At 42.8% G+C, this 19,223-nt stretch overlaps 1 protein-coding gene across 1 annotated transcript in view; it reads left to right on the forward strand.

The window, feature by feature from the left end:
* PCOLCE2 (procollagen C-endopeptidase enhancer 2) overlaps positions 1–16,041 on the forward strand; it is an 84,708-nt gene extending 68,667 nt beyond the window's left edge. Inside the window, exons 6-9 of the mRNA XM_069563310.1 lie at positions 3,559–3,713; positions 9,304–9,387; positions 12,357–12,524; positions 15,466–16,041. Of these exons, the coding sequence (XP_069419411.1) occupies positions 3,559–3,713; positions 9,304–9,387; positions 12,357–12,524; positions 15,466–15,596 (538 nt within the window). The 3' untranslated portion in view covers positions 15,597–16,041. The remainder of the gene's footprint in view (positions 1–3,558; positions 3,714–9,303; positions 9,388–12,356; positions 12,525–15,465) is intronic.
* Positions 16,042–19,223: the final 3,182 nt, after the last annotated feature.

A 19,223-nucleotide genomic window follows, 5' to 3' on the forward strand; every position in this document is an offset into this window, starting at 1 on the left:
GAGTGTATACCCTAACCTTCTGGTGTGTCCACTAACGACGCTTTTGTCCTCGTGCGTCACAGGACATAAAAGTGTTCTCTTTAATGTTGTTTGTTCCGGAGGGAGAGTAAACAGTTTATCAGCAAGAGAATAGTCAGATTCTGTTGCAGTTCACACGCTATAGCTATGAACATAGTGGATAAATCTCACAGTTGTAATGTTGAGGGTGAGGAAAAAAAAAAAAACCAGAAAAAGACACACTATACGCTTTCATTTATATGAAGTTTAAAAGCATACAAACCTGTAGGTTATATGGATTCATGATACAGACCGTTGCTGTTCAGCCACTCAGTCGTGTCCGACTCTGCGGCCCCATGAACTGCAGCACACCAGGCTTCCATGTCCTTCACGATCACCCAGAGTTTTCTCAAACTCACATCCATTGAGTCAGTGATGCCATCCAACCATCTCCTCCTCTGTCACCCCCCTTCTCCTCCTGCCCTCAGACTTTTCCAGGATCAGAGTCTCTTGCAACAAGTCGGCTTTTCACATCAGGGGGCCAAAGTATTGGAGCTTCAGCATCAGTCCTTCCAATGAATATCCAGGGTTGATTTCCTTTAGGATTGACTAGTTTGATCTCCTTGCTGTCCAAGGGACTCTCAAGAGTCTTCTCCAACATTGCAGTTCAAAAGCATCAATTCTTTGACACTCAGCCTTCTTTATGGTCCAGCTCTCACATCCATATAACTACTGGACAAACCATAGCTTATATAAGTAAATCTGTAGATAAAGGAAGGGAAAGAAGGAGCACAAACTCAGGGTAGTGGTTGCCTCCACTGAGGGTGGGTGGAGGCGATGGGGGCGCTGTTGAGCATCCCTGGCCTCCTGAGAAGTTTGCCTGGAAGAGCTGGACTGCCTGCCCACCAACTAGCACGTGGACCAGAGGACTGTCTCCCCACAGTCAGAGTACTTCTGGGGTGGGGCAGTACAGAAAGTGAGAAAACCCATTTGGGGAACTTTTCCCCTGTTAGATGTGTGACTAGGAGGAGGGGTGTTGTGACTGGCAGGACATCACCAGCATCCCTGTGCCTGATTCAACGCAGTATCAGTACCATTGGATTCAGTTCAGTTCAGATGGTACTATATATACCCCAGCCATGTGGTGGGCATGATGTTAGGGACCTGGAACTCCAAGATTAATAAAAGATACGGAGGTGAGTAGCAGGAGGGGTGGAAACAAGGCAGACAGGTAAATTGGTAATGAAAAGTCTTGGGTGGATTTCTGACAAGGAGTCCTTTGGTCCAGTAGGGACAAGTAGTGGGGAGATTGGGGGAAATTATGCTTCTTGAAGCTGAGTCTTGCAGGAAGAGTGGAAGTTAGATACAGAAAAGAGGATTCGTTCCAAGCAGAGTTTGGTTGTAAAGATACACAGAGGAGATGGGTGCTGTTCTGGAGCCTACACCTTGAGTGGGAGAGAGAGAGGAGGCTGAGAGTGGAGTTGGACTCCACATCGTGCAGACATGGGGGCCCTCCCCGTGCGGGTGGGGAAAATGACCGGACTGGTGCCCCTAGAACCCCCTCCTAGACAAGAGCAAGGGGGAGACTGTGGCAGTGGTCCAGGTCAAGACAAGGAGGTAGGGAAGGGTGGTAGAGATGAAGACGAGGAGGTGGGTCAAGAAATATGGTGGTTGGTTGGCTGCAGACTGTTCTCATAGCCAGTTCTGTAAGACAGCAGTCAGCATCCTTCATCCAGTCCTGGGATTTGCTAGTGGGGAGTGGGCACACATGAGATATCCCCTTGCCTTTCGAGTGATTCGCAACGTTAATTTGCAAATGCAACACTTGGCCCTCAGTACATTTATGGCACTGCAGTTCTGTCACATTCATACTAAAGCTCAGTAGCAGCACAGCTGAAATATGTCTTGGTGACAAAAATACTCTTCCTTGAGAAAATCCAGCTTCCAGTATAGTGCTTCCAAGATTAGTTCATACAAGAGGCAGTGAATGATCACTATAATTATAACATCGTGCCCATAAGGCTGGCTTGGTTGGATCTTCAGGTTTTCTTTGCTGCTTGCAAGAAGTGCTTTTTGTAATTTTATCATCTAAACAAGGTTAGCATGTCTTATTTGTAATTGTAGTTGAGAACTGTGTTTCATGCACGCTGTGTTTATTTCATGGAATATTTTCAGAAGCAGGATTAAATATTCGCGTTTGTGGCTTGATGCTCAGAAGCATTATTTAAATGACCTTGGTCCCATTTTTGTGACTGGAAGGCAAAAGGGAGGTGTCAGAGCTCGTTCTTAGGTTTGGTTCATCCCTTGGCTCGGAAGGCAATAACCTTCAGGACAGAGAAGACCCTGCCCTGTTTCTCCCTGGTGGTCAAACCTAGATCTACCTTCCCCTCCACGCTTCCAACTCAAAGTAGCTGATAGGTGAAGGAAAACAAGAGTTGCCTCATTTATTTATTGTCCAAGATGCCTAAGAAGTGGTTCGGCTGAGAAGATGCCTCAAAAAAGGAGTTTAGACAAGCCACCAATTAATTTGGTTAAATAACTAATTTTTTCCACTTCTGAATTAGTTTTAAAATGAAATTAGCCAAACAGCATTTTTAAACCATTGTTTAAATAACAATAGCAAAAGATCAGATGAAACTACCATCTTTTATAACATAGTTATCCCCTAAGATTTAAGTAAGGGAGCTTCTGAGCCTCAGTAATTATCGCCACTAAATCTTTAGTACCAACTAACCAGCACGCCCCTAAGATTGCTTTAAAATTAGATTCTTAATGAGGTTGTTCGTGACCACCAAAACAATCACTTTCTCTTTCTCCTTAAGAGCATTTTGCTACCCAGATTATAAACAGAAAGGTTTCCATTTCAGGCACGCATGAGAACTCTTACTAACAATGAAATGAAAGTCCCATTAAATTCTGCGTGGCTTTCTTATCCCTAGGTGACCACCTCGCTAAGATGATCCCTTTCATAGTGTCTTCACAAGGTGTGGAAATTTGTTCACCAGGTTTCTCCATCTGATTCCCCATGGCCAGCAATCCCTAGCTCCCCAGGCCAGCCGGAACTGAGTCTTAGTTCAAAGAGGCTGTGCGGTTGCTGAGTCAGACCAGACCCTAAAGCGCTTATGAAGCACCAGCTGCAGCTTCAGTGTTTACATTGTCCCCAGTGGCACCTGGTCCTGGGTTCAAATCCTGACTCTCCTACACACAAGCAGAGGGCCTTGGGCAAATCACTTGAACTCGCTGATCTTCAGTCACCTGTTCCATAAAAAGGGGATAATACATGGTTGTGAAAGCACAATTCAACAGTTTGCAAAAAGCACAGTGCCTAACTGAGCAAACGTTCAGTAAATGTCAGCTATTTGCATGAATATTGAGCAGGTTAAGAATGTCATCTTTTTAAGTCTTTTAACTTTTCGGTTTAAACAGACAGTAATCTATTGTTGGAAATTAAAGGAAAGTTAGTTCTACATTTCAGAGGTGTCCCTTACACTTTTAAATCTATCTATCTATCTATATATATATATATATATGCATTTTTAAAACACTTTTTTTCCCTTTTAGGCCAATTGTATCTGAGAGAAACGAACTTCTCATTCAGTTTTTATCAGATTTAAGTTTAACTGCAGATGGATTTATTGGTCACTATAAATTCAGGCCCAAAAAATTGCCGACAACAACTGCACTGCCTGTAACCACCACCTTTCCAGCGACTACAAGTAAGCCTGCTTTGAAATTTCTACTCAGACTTAAGGAGTATAAGAAAAATTATTCTGAAGTGAGGGGGGAAAAACCTGATTAAGAGGAAAATAATTGAAACTAAAGTAAGTTAAATAAGACAAAAACTTACATAAGAGAATAATATGATTCCATGAATGAAAGAAAAGTATAAGATATAAGAATGCTTATAAGATAATTTTAAAATGTTATCCAAGAAAATTATGGTCACTTAAAAATACTAGGAACCCTATTATAAGTAGAGATCATAACAAGCCTAATTTTTCTTTCTTGGCATTTATAAAATCATGTTTTCCTTTTTATTACATAGAACTGTAGTATTTTGGGTTAAAATTTCAGGGCTCTGATTCCTGCCTGTTTTCATTTCTGCCAGTATTTGGACTTTGTTGTAAGGAGGGGTATGATCCAAAATGTGCCATACAAAATATATTATTTTTTTCAAACTGGAGTAAATCAAACAAAAAATATTCTATGTATTGTAGACACCAGTTGGGGACCTCTGGTCTGGGTATGACCTCAGAAGTCCAAGGGCAACAGAGCATCCTGTTTCTTGTCTCTACACCCTGTCAGCACAGCCCTCCAGCATTTCAGGCCTCAGATCTCAAAAATCTAAAAGGGAGGAGAAAAAAGTGGGAAGGGGGAATCTAAGGTTAAGACATGAACTGGGCTGAAATTAGCCCAGCTTTATTGCCCACCATTTTCTGCCAGTTCGCAGAGAGGGCTGTCCTGAGTACAGGCACTTCCAGAAGGGCTAATTTTTCTGAGCACTCTACAAGTGTGCCACCTTGTGGCCCGGAAGTGTACTGCTGCACATCGCAGCAATATTTCTCCAGTTCTCTCAGTGGACCTTGGTGTCCTTACTCTTTCCAGTGAATCATCTGTCTACACCCATGTGGTTCTCCAGCTTTTATATCCATCCTAAACTTTCTCTGAAGTTGCAAACATGAATTTTTAATTATCTCCTACAGGTTTGCAACTGCTAGACATTGAAATGAAAATATATCAGATTTAACTCATTTCTGTCACATTTCTGTCTCATTTCTGCTTCTCCACCTGTTTTCTCAAGCCTGGGCCACAGCATCTGTAGCCACACTCCTAGAGTTCCCTTGACTTCCTCTATCTTAACTCCCCACAGCATGCCCTGCCCCTTCCCCTGACCCCCAACATCGCAGACTGTGTCTTTCCCCCACAGAATTTGTTGTCAACGCCTATGCCTTCCAATACGGTGGCCACATTTAGATGCTTGAAATGTGATTAGTGCAACTAAAGATCTGAATTTTTAACTTTATTAAATTTAAAAAGCCTCCTGTGGCCAGCGGCCAGACCAGAGGACAGCGCAGGGGCCAATCTCCTTCACACTTTGTCCCTGGGGCCTCTCCTTCTAGCTTCATCTTTGGGCTCTACCACCTTGCTCCTTATGCTCTAAGTATTTGGGATTTTATCCTAAGTGTGGAGGAAGCTGTTGGTGGATTTAAGCAAAGTTCAGGATTAGATTCTCACTTAATGTTGAGAATTCACCTCACTCAGATGTTGACGAGACTTTAAACAAGAGCAGGGATAGAATGGTACCATCTGATTTCGTGATGTGGAGGCTGCCGGACACCCTGGCAGGGGTTGTGTGAGCCGAGTGGTTCAGGTAGAAGCTGGACAAGGGCGAGGGGGCATGTGGAGCGTGGCAAGGAAATGAACACCACGTCCAGCAACTCAGTCTGAGGGTTCAGCCCTGAGGAAGGGAGGTAGAGAGCCTGAGTGTTTGAACGTGGTAAAGCTAAGGGGAAGCAGCTTGCAAAGAGGGAAAACAGAAGGGCGGAGCAAGGGAATAAGTGAGGAGGAAATTTCCACAAAGATGGCAGGGGCTGGCCTCCAGAGGGCGTGCAGGACAGACCTTAGGCCAGAGGTAGGCAGCCTCCTCTCTTAGAGGAGGAAGGAAGTGAGGGAACAGATGGAGACAGCTCAGAGGTCTGGTGGAGGACATTTTGTTCCGTGATCTTTGTTCTCACCAGAAAATAGGCAAGGTCACCCCCTGAGAACAAGAAGGGAGGTAGGCGCCCTGGGGGTTGTGGGGCAGTTTGTCACTTGGATGAGGGTCTGTCTGTGTTCTCAGCTGTCTGTGAGCAGACACAGAAAGAGAAAAGAGTCTCCTACCGGACTTCTAAAGGGCAGAGGGCAGAGCAGAACAGGAGTGTAAGTGTTGTTAAGAAAGTGACTGAACTAATGGACCATGAAAACTACGTGGAGAAGCTAAGGAATTAAGATGGGCCAGGGCAATGGAGTGAGAAATAGGAGAGGGGTCAGTGTATTGAACCTCTAAAGACAGAAAGACTGAGCGACTGAACTGAACTGAAAGGAGAGGAGGTTCTGTTGGATGAAGGATGAGAGATTGGTGATGAGACTTCAGCAGAAGGACACGTGAGCTTGGGACTGAGGGGCGAAGATGGACCAGAGGGAACATCTGAGAGGCAGGGGGTGTTGAGGCTACAGCCAGAGAGCAATCGTCCCCAAGGAGGGAGGACCCACTGAGATGCTTGAGGGAGCACGTGAAGAGGAAAGCTGAAAACCCCGTGCCACGCTTGAGTGTGCAGGGCAGCACAGAGCAGACAGGAAGATGAAGAGTGTCCAGGTGGGCCACCCACCCAACCTCCAGACTAATGTCCTGAGGCCGAGAAGGAGCTGGTTCCAAGTGGTCCACATAAGAAGATGCTCTAAGGAGAACCCCTAAGGCACTTAGCTTTGGACTCAGTGAATTAGATAAATTTAGGTCCCCAACTTTTAGAGCAATATTCCCTCTAAATGCTTTCTGAGCTCTTTCTCTATAATATACATATATATATGCTATCATGTATATTTTAACATTAAACTGTGTATATTTTAATATTGTAATACACTTTAGATCCTTTTGGAGATAAGCAGGGATACAAATTAAGAGTAAATTCACAGAAGGGTTAGCAGAATATATTAGAAGGGCAAATTCTTACCCAATATGTACAGCTCTATGATAGTGGTTCTGTTTAGTTCTTCCTAACATGTTGCCGCATATAAGGGAATCATTACCAAATGTTTTTCAGTTCAGTTCAGTTCAGTCACTCAGTCGTGTCCGACTCTTCGCAACCCCATGAATCGCAGCACACCAGGCCTCCCTGTCCATCATCAACTCCCAGAGCTCACTCAGACTCACGTCCATCGAGTCCGTGATGCCATCCAGCCATCTCATCCTGGGTCGTCCCCTTCTCCTCCTGCCCCCAATCCTTCCCAGCATCAGAGTCTTTTCCAGTGAGTCAACTCTTCGCATGAGGTGTCCAAAGTACTGGAGCTTCAGCTTTAGCATCATTCCTTCCAAAGAAATCCCAGGGTTGATCTCCTTCAGAATGGACTGGTTGGATCTCCTTGCAGTCCAAGGGACTCTCAAGAGTCTTCTCCAACACCACAGTTCAAAAGCATCAATTCTTCGGTGCTCAGCCTTCTTCACAGTCCAATTCTCACATCCATACATGACCACTGGAAAAACCATAGCCTTGACTAGATGGACCTTAGTCGGCAAAGTAATGTCTCTGCTTTTGAATATGCTCTCTAGGTTGGTCATAACTTTTCTTCCAAGGAGTAAGCGTCTTTTAATTTCATGGCTGTAGTCACCATCTGCAGTGATTTTGGAGCCCTCCAAAATAAAGTCTGACACTGTTTCTACTGAAGTGATGGGACCAGATGCCATGATCTTCGTTTTCTGAATGCTGAGCTTTAAGCCAACTATTTCACTCTCCTCTTTCACTTTCATCAAGAGGCTTTTTAGCTCCTCTTCACTTTCTGCCATAAGGGTGGTGTCATCTGCATATCTGAGGTTATTGATATTTCTCCCAGCAATCTTGATTCCAGCTTGTGTTTCTTCCAGTCCAGCGTTTCTCATGATGCACTCTGCATAGAAGTTAAATAAGTAGGGTGACAACATACAGCCTTGACATACTCCTTTTCCTATTTGGAACCAGTCTGTTGTTCCATGTCCAGTTCTAACTGTTGCTTCCTGACCTGCATACAGATTTCTCAAGAGGCAGGTTAGGTGGTCTGGTATGCCCATCTCTTTCAGAATTTTCCGCAGTTTCTTGTGATCCACACAGTCAAAGGCTTTGGCATAGTCAATAAAGCAGAAATAGATGTTTTTCTGGAACTCTCTTGCTTTTTCCATGATCCAGCAGATGTTGGCAATTTGATCTCTGGTTCCTCTGCCTTTTCGAAAACCAGCTTGAACATCAGGGAGTTCACTGTTCACGTATTGCTGAAGTCTGGCTTGGAGAATTTTGAGCATTACTTTACTAGCATGTGAGATGAGTGCAATTGTGCGGTAGTTTGAGAATTCTTTGGCATTGCCTTTCTTTGGAATTGGAATGAAAACTGAGCTTTTCCAGTCCTGTGGCCACTGCTGAGTTTTCCAAATTTGCTGGCATATTGAGTGCAGCACTTTCACAGTATCATCTTTCAGGATTTGAAACAGCTCAACTGGAATTCCATCACCTCCACTAGCTTTGTTCATAGTGATGCTTCCTAAGGCCCACTTGACTTCACATTCCAAGATGTCTGGCTCTAGATTAGTGATCACACCATCATGATTATCTGGGTCTTGAAGGTCTTTTTTGTACAGTTCTTCCGTGTATTCTTGCCACCTCTTTTGGAAACATTTTTAATGATGAAAATGAGGATTAAATATTTTCATTTCATTTCATAAGGATTAAATATTATCATCATATCACAGCTTTCCAACCTTGGCACTAATTACATTTTTGGCCAGATAATTCTTTGTTGTTGGGGGCTGTCCTGTTCACTGTGAAATGTTGAGCAGCATCACCGATTATCTACATGCTAGATGCTGGTATCATCCCCTAGTTGTGACTGCCAACAATATTTCCAGAGTTTAACAAATATCACCTAGTGGGAGAAATCACCCCCAATTGAGAACTACTATGTTTATCTATTTAGCTGTACTTTTAAATTTGCCTACTTCTCAGTTCTTAAGATCCTTACAGGCAATGACAGGCTCGAAATGTTTTAGTGATGAGTTGCATCTGAGTACAGATACAGCACACTTCATCACATGAGCATTGTTCCCCAAAACCTGTGATGCTAACATTTGGATAATTGTGAATTTCAAATGCACCAAGAAAACTCCCTCCACTCACAGGGGAACCCCATAAGGTTCCTTTGGTGAAGTGAAGAGTTAACCTATATTTCCTGTGTTCTTATTTGTTGTTCTGGGTTTTTGGTAAGCAGGGCACATGAGACTGTATCTATTTTTGGATACAGCATTAGTTATATATAAAGGAAGAAGAGAATAGGGCTAAATTCGGGTTATCTTTGATCTCAGGTTTAAAGCTCAGTAGAGGGCATTGAGTTACCCTGAGGAAATTAAGAGTAGAAGTTGGTAACATGAGGAATATCCTTTGCAGGTTCTTTAATTATTTCATTGCAGTGACAGATTGGGGGCTCAGAGAAATAAATGAGAATTTTAAATTGACTGATTCAGACCTAAACACCAATTATATATGCATTCATTTTCCTGAATCTTATGTATTTCTTCTTGGAATGAAGGTTTAAAGCCCACCGTGGCCCTGTGTCAGCAGAAGTGTGGACGGTCGGGGACTCTGGAGAGCAATTATTGCTCAAGCAACTTCGGTAAGAAAGAAAACCGTCTTTCCTCTTCAGTCAGAAACCCGAAACTGCACGCTTAATCTCAAAGGAACTGCCATGAATGGGATGGTAGAGGGTCAGTTACACTCTGCATCTACCCAGGAAAATATTTTCCTCCACACTAAGGTGTGTTGCACTGTTCGAAGTGTTAGAGTTCACAACTGAGAAAAATGTGAGCAGAAAATACACGTTTTTCACATAAACTTAAAACTTAATAATTTGACCTCTGGTACATGACACTGCTGTTCTGTGTATTCTGTATAGCCCAGTGTTTCCCCCACCCCAGGAAAAAAAACCCTGCATCCTGTTTTTTTCTCACAGTTTTCATGTACTGAGTATTTTTTCACACATCTGTAATTCAACTTAAATAAATCAGAAACAAGCTGGCCTCTCTCAGAAGAAATTCAAATATTTCCTCTGCAGTGTCCCTCCAGAGGATGAAATTAAAACTTGGAAATCTGAAATCCATTTGGAAACTCTTATAAACTGGAAGATATCAGGCAGATATTACCTAATGAATCAGAATTCCTAAAGAGTTTTTTTCCAATTAAAAAAATCTTGCACCAGCCCCAAGCATCCTGCATCCTGCATCAAATAAATAAAATTTTTTTAAAAATCTTGCACATTCTGTGAAAACTGCTTAAGAGCAAATGATCCCAAGTTGAATTATGTTGCTTATGTTTGAAAGGAATATGGAAGAAAAGTCTTATCAGGAAAAGAAAGTTGCTACAGCCTAAATAGGTTACCTAACACAGAGGGCCTCCCAGAAGAAGCTTTGCTTGCTTTTCCTTATGCCTTCAAATGATAACTGCAGCCCAGATTGACCATATTGTGGTAAAGATGTGAGGACAGTAAAGAATCGAGGGCCCTCTAGAAGGAGGGAATATATGTATACGTATAGCTAATTTGGGGTTTCCCAGGTGGTGCATTTGGTAACGAATTTGCCTGCCAGTGCAGGAGATGTAAGAGACATGGGTTCAATCCCTGAGTCGGTAAGATGCCCTGAAGGAGGAAATGGCAACCCACTCTAGTATTCATGCCTGGAACATTCCATGAACAGAGGAGCCTAGTGGGCTACAGTCCATGGAGTCGCAAAGAGTCAGACATGATTGAGTGTACATACACACACACACAAACACATAGCTAATTCAATTTGTTGTACCCCATTATAAAGTAACTGCATGCTCAGCAGCTCAGTCGTGTCCAGTTCTTTGTGAGCCCACAGAGTGGAGCCCATCAGGTTCCTCTGTCCATGGGATTTCCCAGACAAGTATACTGGAGTGGGTTGCCATTTCCTACTCCAGGGGATCTTCCCAACCCAGGAATCGAACCTGAGTTTCCTGTATCTCCTGCATTGGCAGGCACATTGTTCAGCACTGAGCCACCTGGGATGCCCCCAAAGCAACTATACGCCAGTAAAAAAAACTAGGGCCCTAAATGTATCTGGAGTTTGCATGCCAAAATGCAAATAACTGGCATGAAAATGAAGACTAGTAGCACCAGGTGTCATTGTTCCCACATCCAGTGTGATCTCCTGTAACAGGTGCTTAAGGAAATCTTCCTCCCAGTCCTTCAGAGCTATCCGATTCCACTCCACTGCCGACTGACATTTTGCAGAGAATCACTCATCACTGGGAATCAAAGTAAGGCGTAATAAGAATTCTGATGTGATGAGCTTTGCACACCACATAAGCAGTGAGTTTTCACTTTATCCTGAAGGGGTAATATTATTAAGTCCAAAACTCCATCCATTCCATTGTGACTTACACGGCAAAATGACCCAATACTATCACAGGAGGCCTGTTGGTTCCTAAGCAGCCTTGGTAACACTCTTTTAGGGGCAGGGTTTTGTTTTTGTTTTTAATTGGCCACATCATGCAGCATGCAGTATCTCAGTTCCCTGACCAGGGATCGAACCTATGCCCCCTGCAGTGGAAGCATGGAGTCTTAACCACTGGACCACCAAGGAAATCCCTTTAGGGGCAAGTTTTGATTTCACAATGACTGGGGGCTGCAGTTGGTTTTCTGGATAAAGACAGGATTATCAAAAAGTCATTCAGTCCAAGTCCTGCATCACATGAAATACGCCCTCTTAAAAAAATGCCTGAAGCATGCCTTTGTGAAACACTGTGTCTTTCTTTACATGGCTCGGAAGACTCTTCTCTGAGTGTTACATGGTAAGAAGAGAGAGTTACGTAATGAAAAGCAATGGAATTTTGCTAATTTTTTCTAACCAAGGAAATGTTTAAAGTTATACCTCAGTTCTATACTTTGACTTGTTCATTGAGATAAAAAGGATGGATAAGAAAGAGAATATGAAAGACCCAGAGGGACTTCCCCAGAAGTCCAGTGGCTAAGACTCCAAGCTCCCCATGTAGGGGGCTTGGGTTCGATCCCTGGTCAAGGAACTAAGATCCTGCATGTGGCAACTAAGACCCAGCTTCGGCCAAATAAATAAATAAAAAGAGAGGAACCAGGGGGAGATACAGAAAGGTAAGTGCTCACCCACACAGACACAAGGACTCAGATCTTTATGGCTCAAACCTCCATCATGCAACTTCTTATTATGGCACTGCCTTAAAGTTACACGGTCCTGTTGAGTATTAACAAGCAGAGGTGCAATTACCACATTTGGTAATTGATCCACAAGTTGGATAAAACATTGAAACAAGTCTCTGTCTCAGCAACTGACTGCAGTTTGGTAGTTATTTTAGTTTTTTTCAATACCTAACAGCTAGGGTAATATACAGTGGTACCCCATGACTCCTGTTTTTCAACCTGTATTTTGATGACAGATATACAGAATTAAATTTAATGACTCTTATTAAGCCCTTCTTTCTAACATTAAAATGTTTCCCGTCTGAAAGTTAGTGGAATGTATCAATACAACTATTTTCAGTTCGCTTACATTGGTCTTCACTGTCCTATGATTTTAAAAATGTTTTCTTTTGCAGTCTTGGCCGGCACTGTCATCACCACCATCCCTCGAGGTGGGAGTCTGCATGCCACGGTCTCGATCATCAACATTTATAAAGAGGGCAATCTGGCAATTCAGCAGGCCGGCAAGAACATGAGCGCCAAGGTCATTGTGGTCTGCAAGCAGTGCCCACTCCTCAGAAGAGGTGAGCAGCAAGAAAACTCCCGGCTTTCTTCCGGGGGAGCTCAAGGGCAGAGAAGGGGAAAGGAGAGCCTCTCCAAGCAAGTCATGGATCTTTCCATGCCATGGCTGGTCTAGAGAAGTCAAGTCGTGGCTCATGTATTGCCCACTTCTGATGGAGAAGGAGGGCCTTTGGAGTCAGGCAGAACTGGGCTCCAGTCTCAGTTCCTGTAACTTGTGGAAGAAGACAGGATAATGGAAATGGTCAGTGAGTTCAAGAAGCATTTGAAGTTGGATCAATAGGGAACAGACAAAGAAAGAGGTTCAGGAGAAAGAGATTTTCAGTTACTGCACTTAAAGTACCACTACTATGTGTAGAGGAAAATATCTATCAAGGAATAGGAAATTCAAGGACTTCCCTGGTGGTCCAGTGGCTAATAAGACTCTACACTCCCAATGGAAGGGGCCCGAGTTCAATTCCTGGTTCAGGGAACTAGATCCCACATGCTGTAGTTAAGAGTTCACATACCTCAGTGACGATTGAAGATCCCATGAGCAGCAACTAAGACCCAGTACAGCCAAATAAAAACATTTTTTTAAAAAAGGAACAGGAAATTCAGAGCTGGTGTTCAGAAGAGAGAGGTATCTATGGGCTAGAATAAAAGATCTGGGGCTCATCTGTAGATATGAGATTATTAAATTCATGGGTGAGAGTGAGTTTATTAAGATAAATTTTAGGAAGAGGAAAGTTACCCTAGAGCCAGAGGCACGTAATTTTTTAAAACAGGTATATAAAAGTAATGTATGTTCTGTGGTTTTTGAAAAAGTTAAATAAGTAGTGCACGCTTAGTCGCTTTAGTTGTGTCTGACTCTCTGTGACCCTGTGGACTATATAGCCCACCAGGCTCCTCTGTCCCTGGAGATTCTCTAGGCAAGAATACTGGAGTGGGTTGCCATGCCCTCCTCCAGGCGATCTTCCCAACCCAGGGGTTGAACCCACATCTCTGATGTCTCCTGCATCGGCAGGCGGTCTTTGCCACTAGTGCCAACTAAGTAGAGAAGGATTTAAAATAAAAAGGGAAGCCCTTTCCCTTTCCCCAGAGGCACAGTGAAAAGCTCCTTCCAGAAGGTTCTGTCCGTGTAAAAATGTACATACACATGTAGACAAATGGGATCTTTCTACACATATTCTGCTCAACCTTCCCTCCACATGATGTATGTGTGGACAGCTTTCCATCAACAGCATATACACAGCTCTCTTTCTTTGGAATGGCAGTAATGCCTGGCGCTCCGCTGTGTGATGAACCATGACTTCCCATCCGACATCAGCTTGTTCCTTTTCTCAGTCTTATTACAAACCTCTTCCACAATCAAAAGAAGCCAAACCTTTACCACACATACAGAAATACAGATATCCACATTAAGAAAGCTTTACTATGAATTCAGATTGTTCAGAAAAGTCAAGAGGCCAGCAGCCTCACATCGACTGTATTTTTGAAAAAATTTATATATTGTGAGAAAATCTTTCTACAATAAAATGGAAAATGCCAGAAAGGAAAATTTTCATCAGTTTTATCATAACAGATTTGATCTTCAGAGCTTCATATAACACTGTAAACTAGATTAAAATGCAAACAAACATGATAAATAAAATGGGAGAGTAATTTTTGAAAACACAATGGATAAGAGGTTGATAATATTTAAGTAGTATTAAGGACTTGATTTCTGAACAGAAAATAATTGGTAACTTCAAAGCAAAATGTAGAAAGGATATAATCAAGAATAAATAATGAATTAATACAGTAACATTGTACCTCACTACTAAGAAAAGTGAACATCAGAAAAATAAGACCAACATCACCTTATAGTTTGTTGAAAAAGCAACATAGTACAACTTTCATATGCTGTTGCTCAGAAATTATGCTCTAAAACGTAGTTTCTTGAAGAAATAATCAGAGATGAGAACAAATATGCATGTAAACCACATAAATTCCAAATAATAATTCCATTGACTCTTAAGAAGGGATAGTAAAGGCTCTGTAAAAGGTAACACTTTCTTTCCAGAAGTATCCGGAACAGCAAATAATCCAGGTCTGGATACTGTCAGATACTGGATACTGTCAGATCTCATCTCATCAGATCTCATACCTACTGTCATCTCTCTTGCAGTGGCATCTGCCCGGCCAGCCTGCCGAGCCTTCACAGGTTCAGGACCACTACGATTATAGTGGCGGACCACAGAGGAAGGCTTATACAGGGGGGAAATGTCTCTTATGACACACAGGGGGAGAGGGAGAATAAAGGAGGTGGTAACACATACGTTTTTCTGAAGCAATGTAAATCTTCAGAGTTGAACCCGACATACCTCAGTGTGGGCTCCAGTCTAGGCTTACTTACCTTAGCCAGACACACAGATATATAAAAAAATAGTACAACGATAAAAGTACTTTTTAGTACATATCTTTTTAGGGACTAAAAGAATGTAAAGAAGTATATGGTCCAACCATGCCCTCAGAAACTTGCATAATATAAATGTTGGAGGGTTTAATAAAAAGTTCAAGACAACAATGGAAGACAATGGATCAATAGTTTCCAAATGCCTGGGGAGATCCAGAAGCCTAGTGGGACCAGGAGGGGCCTTCTGAAGACAGCCCCTTGAGGAAGGAGAGCTTTTCATGGGAATAGTGTTTGTAGAGGACACTCAGTAAATACTAGACCTTATGCAGAGCTGGACCTGACTGGGTCTAATCATTCCATCCAGTTTCTTAATGTAACCAGAGCAGGAACATTCTATTCTGTCAAAGTTAGATTTTTTTTTTTCAATGAGAGCCTTAAGCAAGATTTTATGCTAGAAAGAACAAATATCTAATTACACCATTTGTAAAACATTTATCTGGAGGTAAGTTATAGTCTTGTTTCAAACCAACACACACAGAGAAAAAAATTAATCTTACATTTTCTTTTAGGTTTAAATTACATAATTATGGGTCAAGTGGGTGAAGATGGGCGAGGCAAGATCATGCCTAACAGCTTTATCATGATGTTCAAGACCAAGAATCAGAAGCTCCTGGACGCCCTGAAGAACAAGCAATGTTAACACTGTGTCCATTTAAGCTGCATTCTGTCACTGCCTTTGAAAGATCTTTTTTTTCTCAGTAGGAAAAGAAAATTTATAACCTGAAATATTGAGCTTTCAGAGAGATTTACTCTTCACAGGATGTAGGTAGGAGAGCTCAGGTGTTGCTGATGGAAGTTCTGTTGCTTGCACGTAAGAGGAGCAGATATCTGATTGGAAGCCTGCAGACTCAGTGGGGTGATGAGACTAAATGTATCAAGCGTTGACAGTTTGGAAGCAGTTTATTTATGTATCTCTGTAAAAGGATATTTTAGAAATGAGTTGTGTGAAGATGTAAAAAAGAGATTTTTATACGTGCAATATTTATAGTGATATTTGTTTTACCTTCAAGCATTTGCTCTGAGGTGTTATATTCTTCTCTCGCATTTTTAAAACCAGTGCTTAATAAAATATTTTTAAATGATTATATAACTGCCATTAAAATTTTTCATTAAAAAGTGTAACACTATGAAAAGGATATTCCCTGATATTTACCTGTAAAGTTGTCCTTGTATCAAGGGGCATCCCTCATAGCTCAGTTGGTAAATCATCAGCCCGAAATGCAGGAGACCCGGGTTCAATTCCTGGATCAGGAAGATCCCGTGGAGAAGGGAATGGTAACCCACTCCAGTATTCTTGCCTGGAGAATCCCATGGACAGAGGAGCCTGACAGGCTACAGTCCATGGGATCGCAAGAGTCGGACACGACTTAACGACTAAACCACCACCACCAAAAGAGCAGTCCAAGGACGACAGGAACCAGTTGGATTCAGTCCTGTAAACAGACTAAAATTCTTTTCTGCAGAACCAGAGAATTGAGAGCTGGAACGATGTCCCTCAGGAATCGCGTTCAGGTCCTTCACTTTGTAATAGAAATGGAAGCTCGGGTATATTTAGTAACTTGTCCAGAGCACACACCTCCCAAAAGACAGAACAGGCAATCAAGCTTAGAAGTCCTAAGTTCAAACCCAGTGCCCTTCCTGCCACTAGAAGAGGTCTTCTCTGCCCCAAAGGAAAACTCTCATCTTGCAGAGTTCAGCCTTTGTTTCCCTAGCCTAAATCATAATTAGTCATTTTGTAGGACCTGAATTAGAAGCACAGAAATTAGAAGAGCTCCTCCCAGCGCTATTTTGTTCATCCCTAGTTAACTGGGTCAGGGTTTATCTATTGAGATGCATTCTGTCACTGCCTTTAAAAAATCTATACTCACCCAGGAGAGGAAGAACTATAAAAGGGCTCCCGTCGTGTACAGAGCTACTTAAAACACAGCCGTACCTGCCAGGGGTGTGGCAACCAGCCTCAGGAGGTTGTTGGCCGGGAACTGCAGAAGAGGAAATAACTGTACCTATCCGAAGAAGGTAAAAAGCATACCAGGGATAAACACCGACTTGGGTCATAAGGTCCCCCATAGCTGAAGCAATGTTTTAGAAGTAAGGGAATATACTCCTTTGGGTAAAAATAATAACTCCCAGCCCTAGACGTGACCAGACACTCCAAGAGCAGAAAATGGAAATTCAAAAGGAAGAATCCTGCTTGGACAGCTAGGGGAGCACAAGAAAGCAATGAATGTGGGCTAGTTTGAGGGTCAGGGATCATTCCTAAACTCTCCCGGTGGGATGACCATCAGTACCAGGGAATTCAGGGTGTCGTCCCTGGTGGCTCAGATGTAAAGAATCCGCCTGCCAATGCAGGAGATGTGGGTCGACACAGGCTTGATCCCTGGGTAGGGAAGATCACTGGAGGAGGAAATGGCAACCCACTCCAGTATTCTTGCTGGAATTTCCACGGGCCGAAGAGCCTGGAGGGCTCTAGTTCAAGGGATTGCAGAGTCGGACTCAACTTAACAACTAGACAACACCAACCAGGGAATTCACCAGCTGCGGAAGTGGGTGAACTGGAAGAGCTGATGGCGGCTTCCCGAGCCAGTGCCACCTTCTAGAAAAGCCCTCTCAACCCACAGAGGGCACAGGGCAGCTGCTAGCAGCCAGGATTTAACTGTGGAATCCTGATAGATTCCATCCTTCTCTAGACAGCTCACTACCTTTCAAGAATGCATGCTGTGGGACCTTGGGAGCAATTACTAAACATTTTAGCATTTCTTACAGAAACTTCTTATTGGTGTACCACAGGTAGCAGGCTTGCAGCCATTAGCTTCCTTCACAACCAGTGGAAATATCTCCATAGGTTTCTGAGAGCAGGTTGGAGTCACAATGAGGTAAAAAGAAATCCAGACTACTTATACCACTGACATCTCTGACAGAAGACTTAGAACCATTGATGGGATTTGTGGTTAATAATAGATGGCAATGATTTGTCTTTTTTTTTAAACAATTAAAAAAAATTTTTTATTGAAGGATAGTTGCTTTACAGAATTTTGTTGTTTTCTGTCAAACCTCAACATGAATCAGCCATAAGTATACATATACCCCCTCTCTTTTGAACCTCCCTCCCCATTCCACCCCTCTAGGTTGATACAGAGCCCCTGTTTGAGTTTCCTGAGCCATACAGCAAATTCCTGTTGGCTATCTATTTTACATATGGAAACATAAGTTTCCATGTTACTCTTTCCATACATCTCACCCTCTCCTCCCCTCTCCCCATGTCCATAAGTCTATTCTCTATGTCGGTTTCTACATTGCTGCCCTGTAAATAAGTTCTTCAGTATCATTCTTCTAGATTCCAAATATATGTGTTCAGTTCAGTTCAGTTCATTTCAGTCGCTCAGTCGTGTCTGACTCTTTGCAACCCCATGAATCGCAGCACGCCAGGCCTCCCTGTCCATCACCAACTCCCGGAGTTCACTCAGACTCACGTCCATCGAATCAGTGATGCTATCCAGCCATCTCATCCTCTGTCGTTCCCTTCTCCTCCTGCCCCCAGTCCCTCCCAGCATCAGAGTCTTTTCCAATGAGTCAACTCTTCACATGAGGTGGCCAAAGTACTGGAGTTCCAGCTTTAGCATCATTCCTTCCAAAGAAATCCCAGAGCTGATCTTCAGAATGGACTGGTTGGATCTCCTTGCAGTCCAAGGGACTCTCAAGAGTCTTCTCCACCACAGTTCAAAAGCATCAATTCTTCGGTGCTCAGCCTTCTTCACAGTCCAACTCTCACATCCATACATGACCACAGGAAAAACCATAGCCTTGACTAGACGGACCTTTGTTGGAAAAGTAATGTCTCTGCTTTTGAATATGCTATCTAGGTTGGTCATAACTTTTCTTCCAAGGAGTAAGCATCTTTTAATTTCATGGCTGCAATCACCATCTGCAGTGATTTTGGAGCCCAAAAAAATAAAGGCTGACACTGTTTCCACTGTTTCCCCATCTATTTCCCATGAAGTGATGGGACCAGATGCCATGATCTCTGTTTTCTGAATGCTGAGCTTTAAGCCAAACTTTTCACTCTCCTCTTTCACTTTCATCAAGAGGCTTTTTAGTTCCTCTTCACTTTCTGCCATAAGAGTGGTATCATCTGCATATCTGAGGTTATTGATATTTCTCCTGGCAATCTTGATTCCAGCTTGTGTTTCTTCCAGTCCAGCGTTTCTCATGATGCATTCTGCATAGAAGTTAAATAAGCTGGGTGACAATATACAGCCTTGACGTACTC

Source organism: Ovis canadensis, chromosome 1 (genome assembly GCF_042477335.2).
Source record: "Ovis canadensis isolate MfBH-ARS-UI-01 breed Bighorn chromosome 1, ARS-UI_OviCan_v2, whole genome shotgun sequence".
Taxonomy (NCBI): Eukaryota; Metazoa; Chordata; class Mammalia; order Artiodactyla; family Bovidae; genus Ovis; species Ovis canadensis.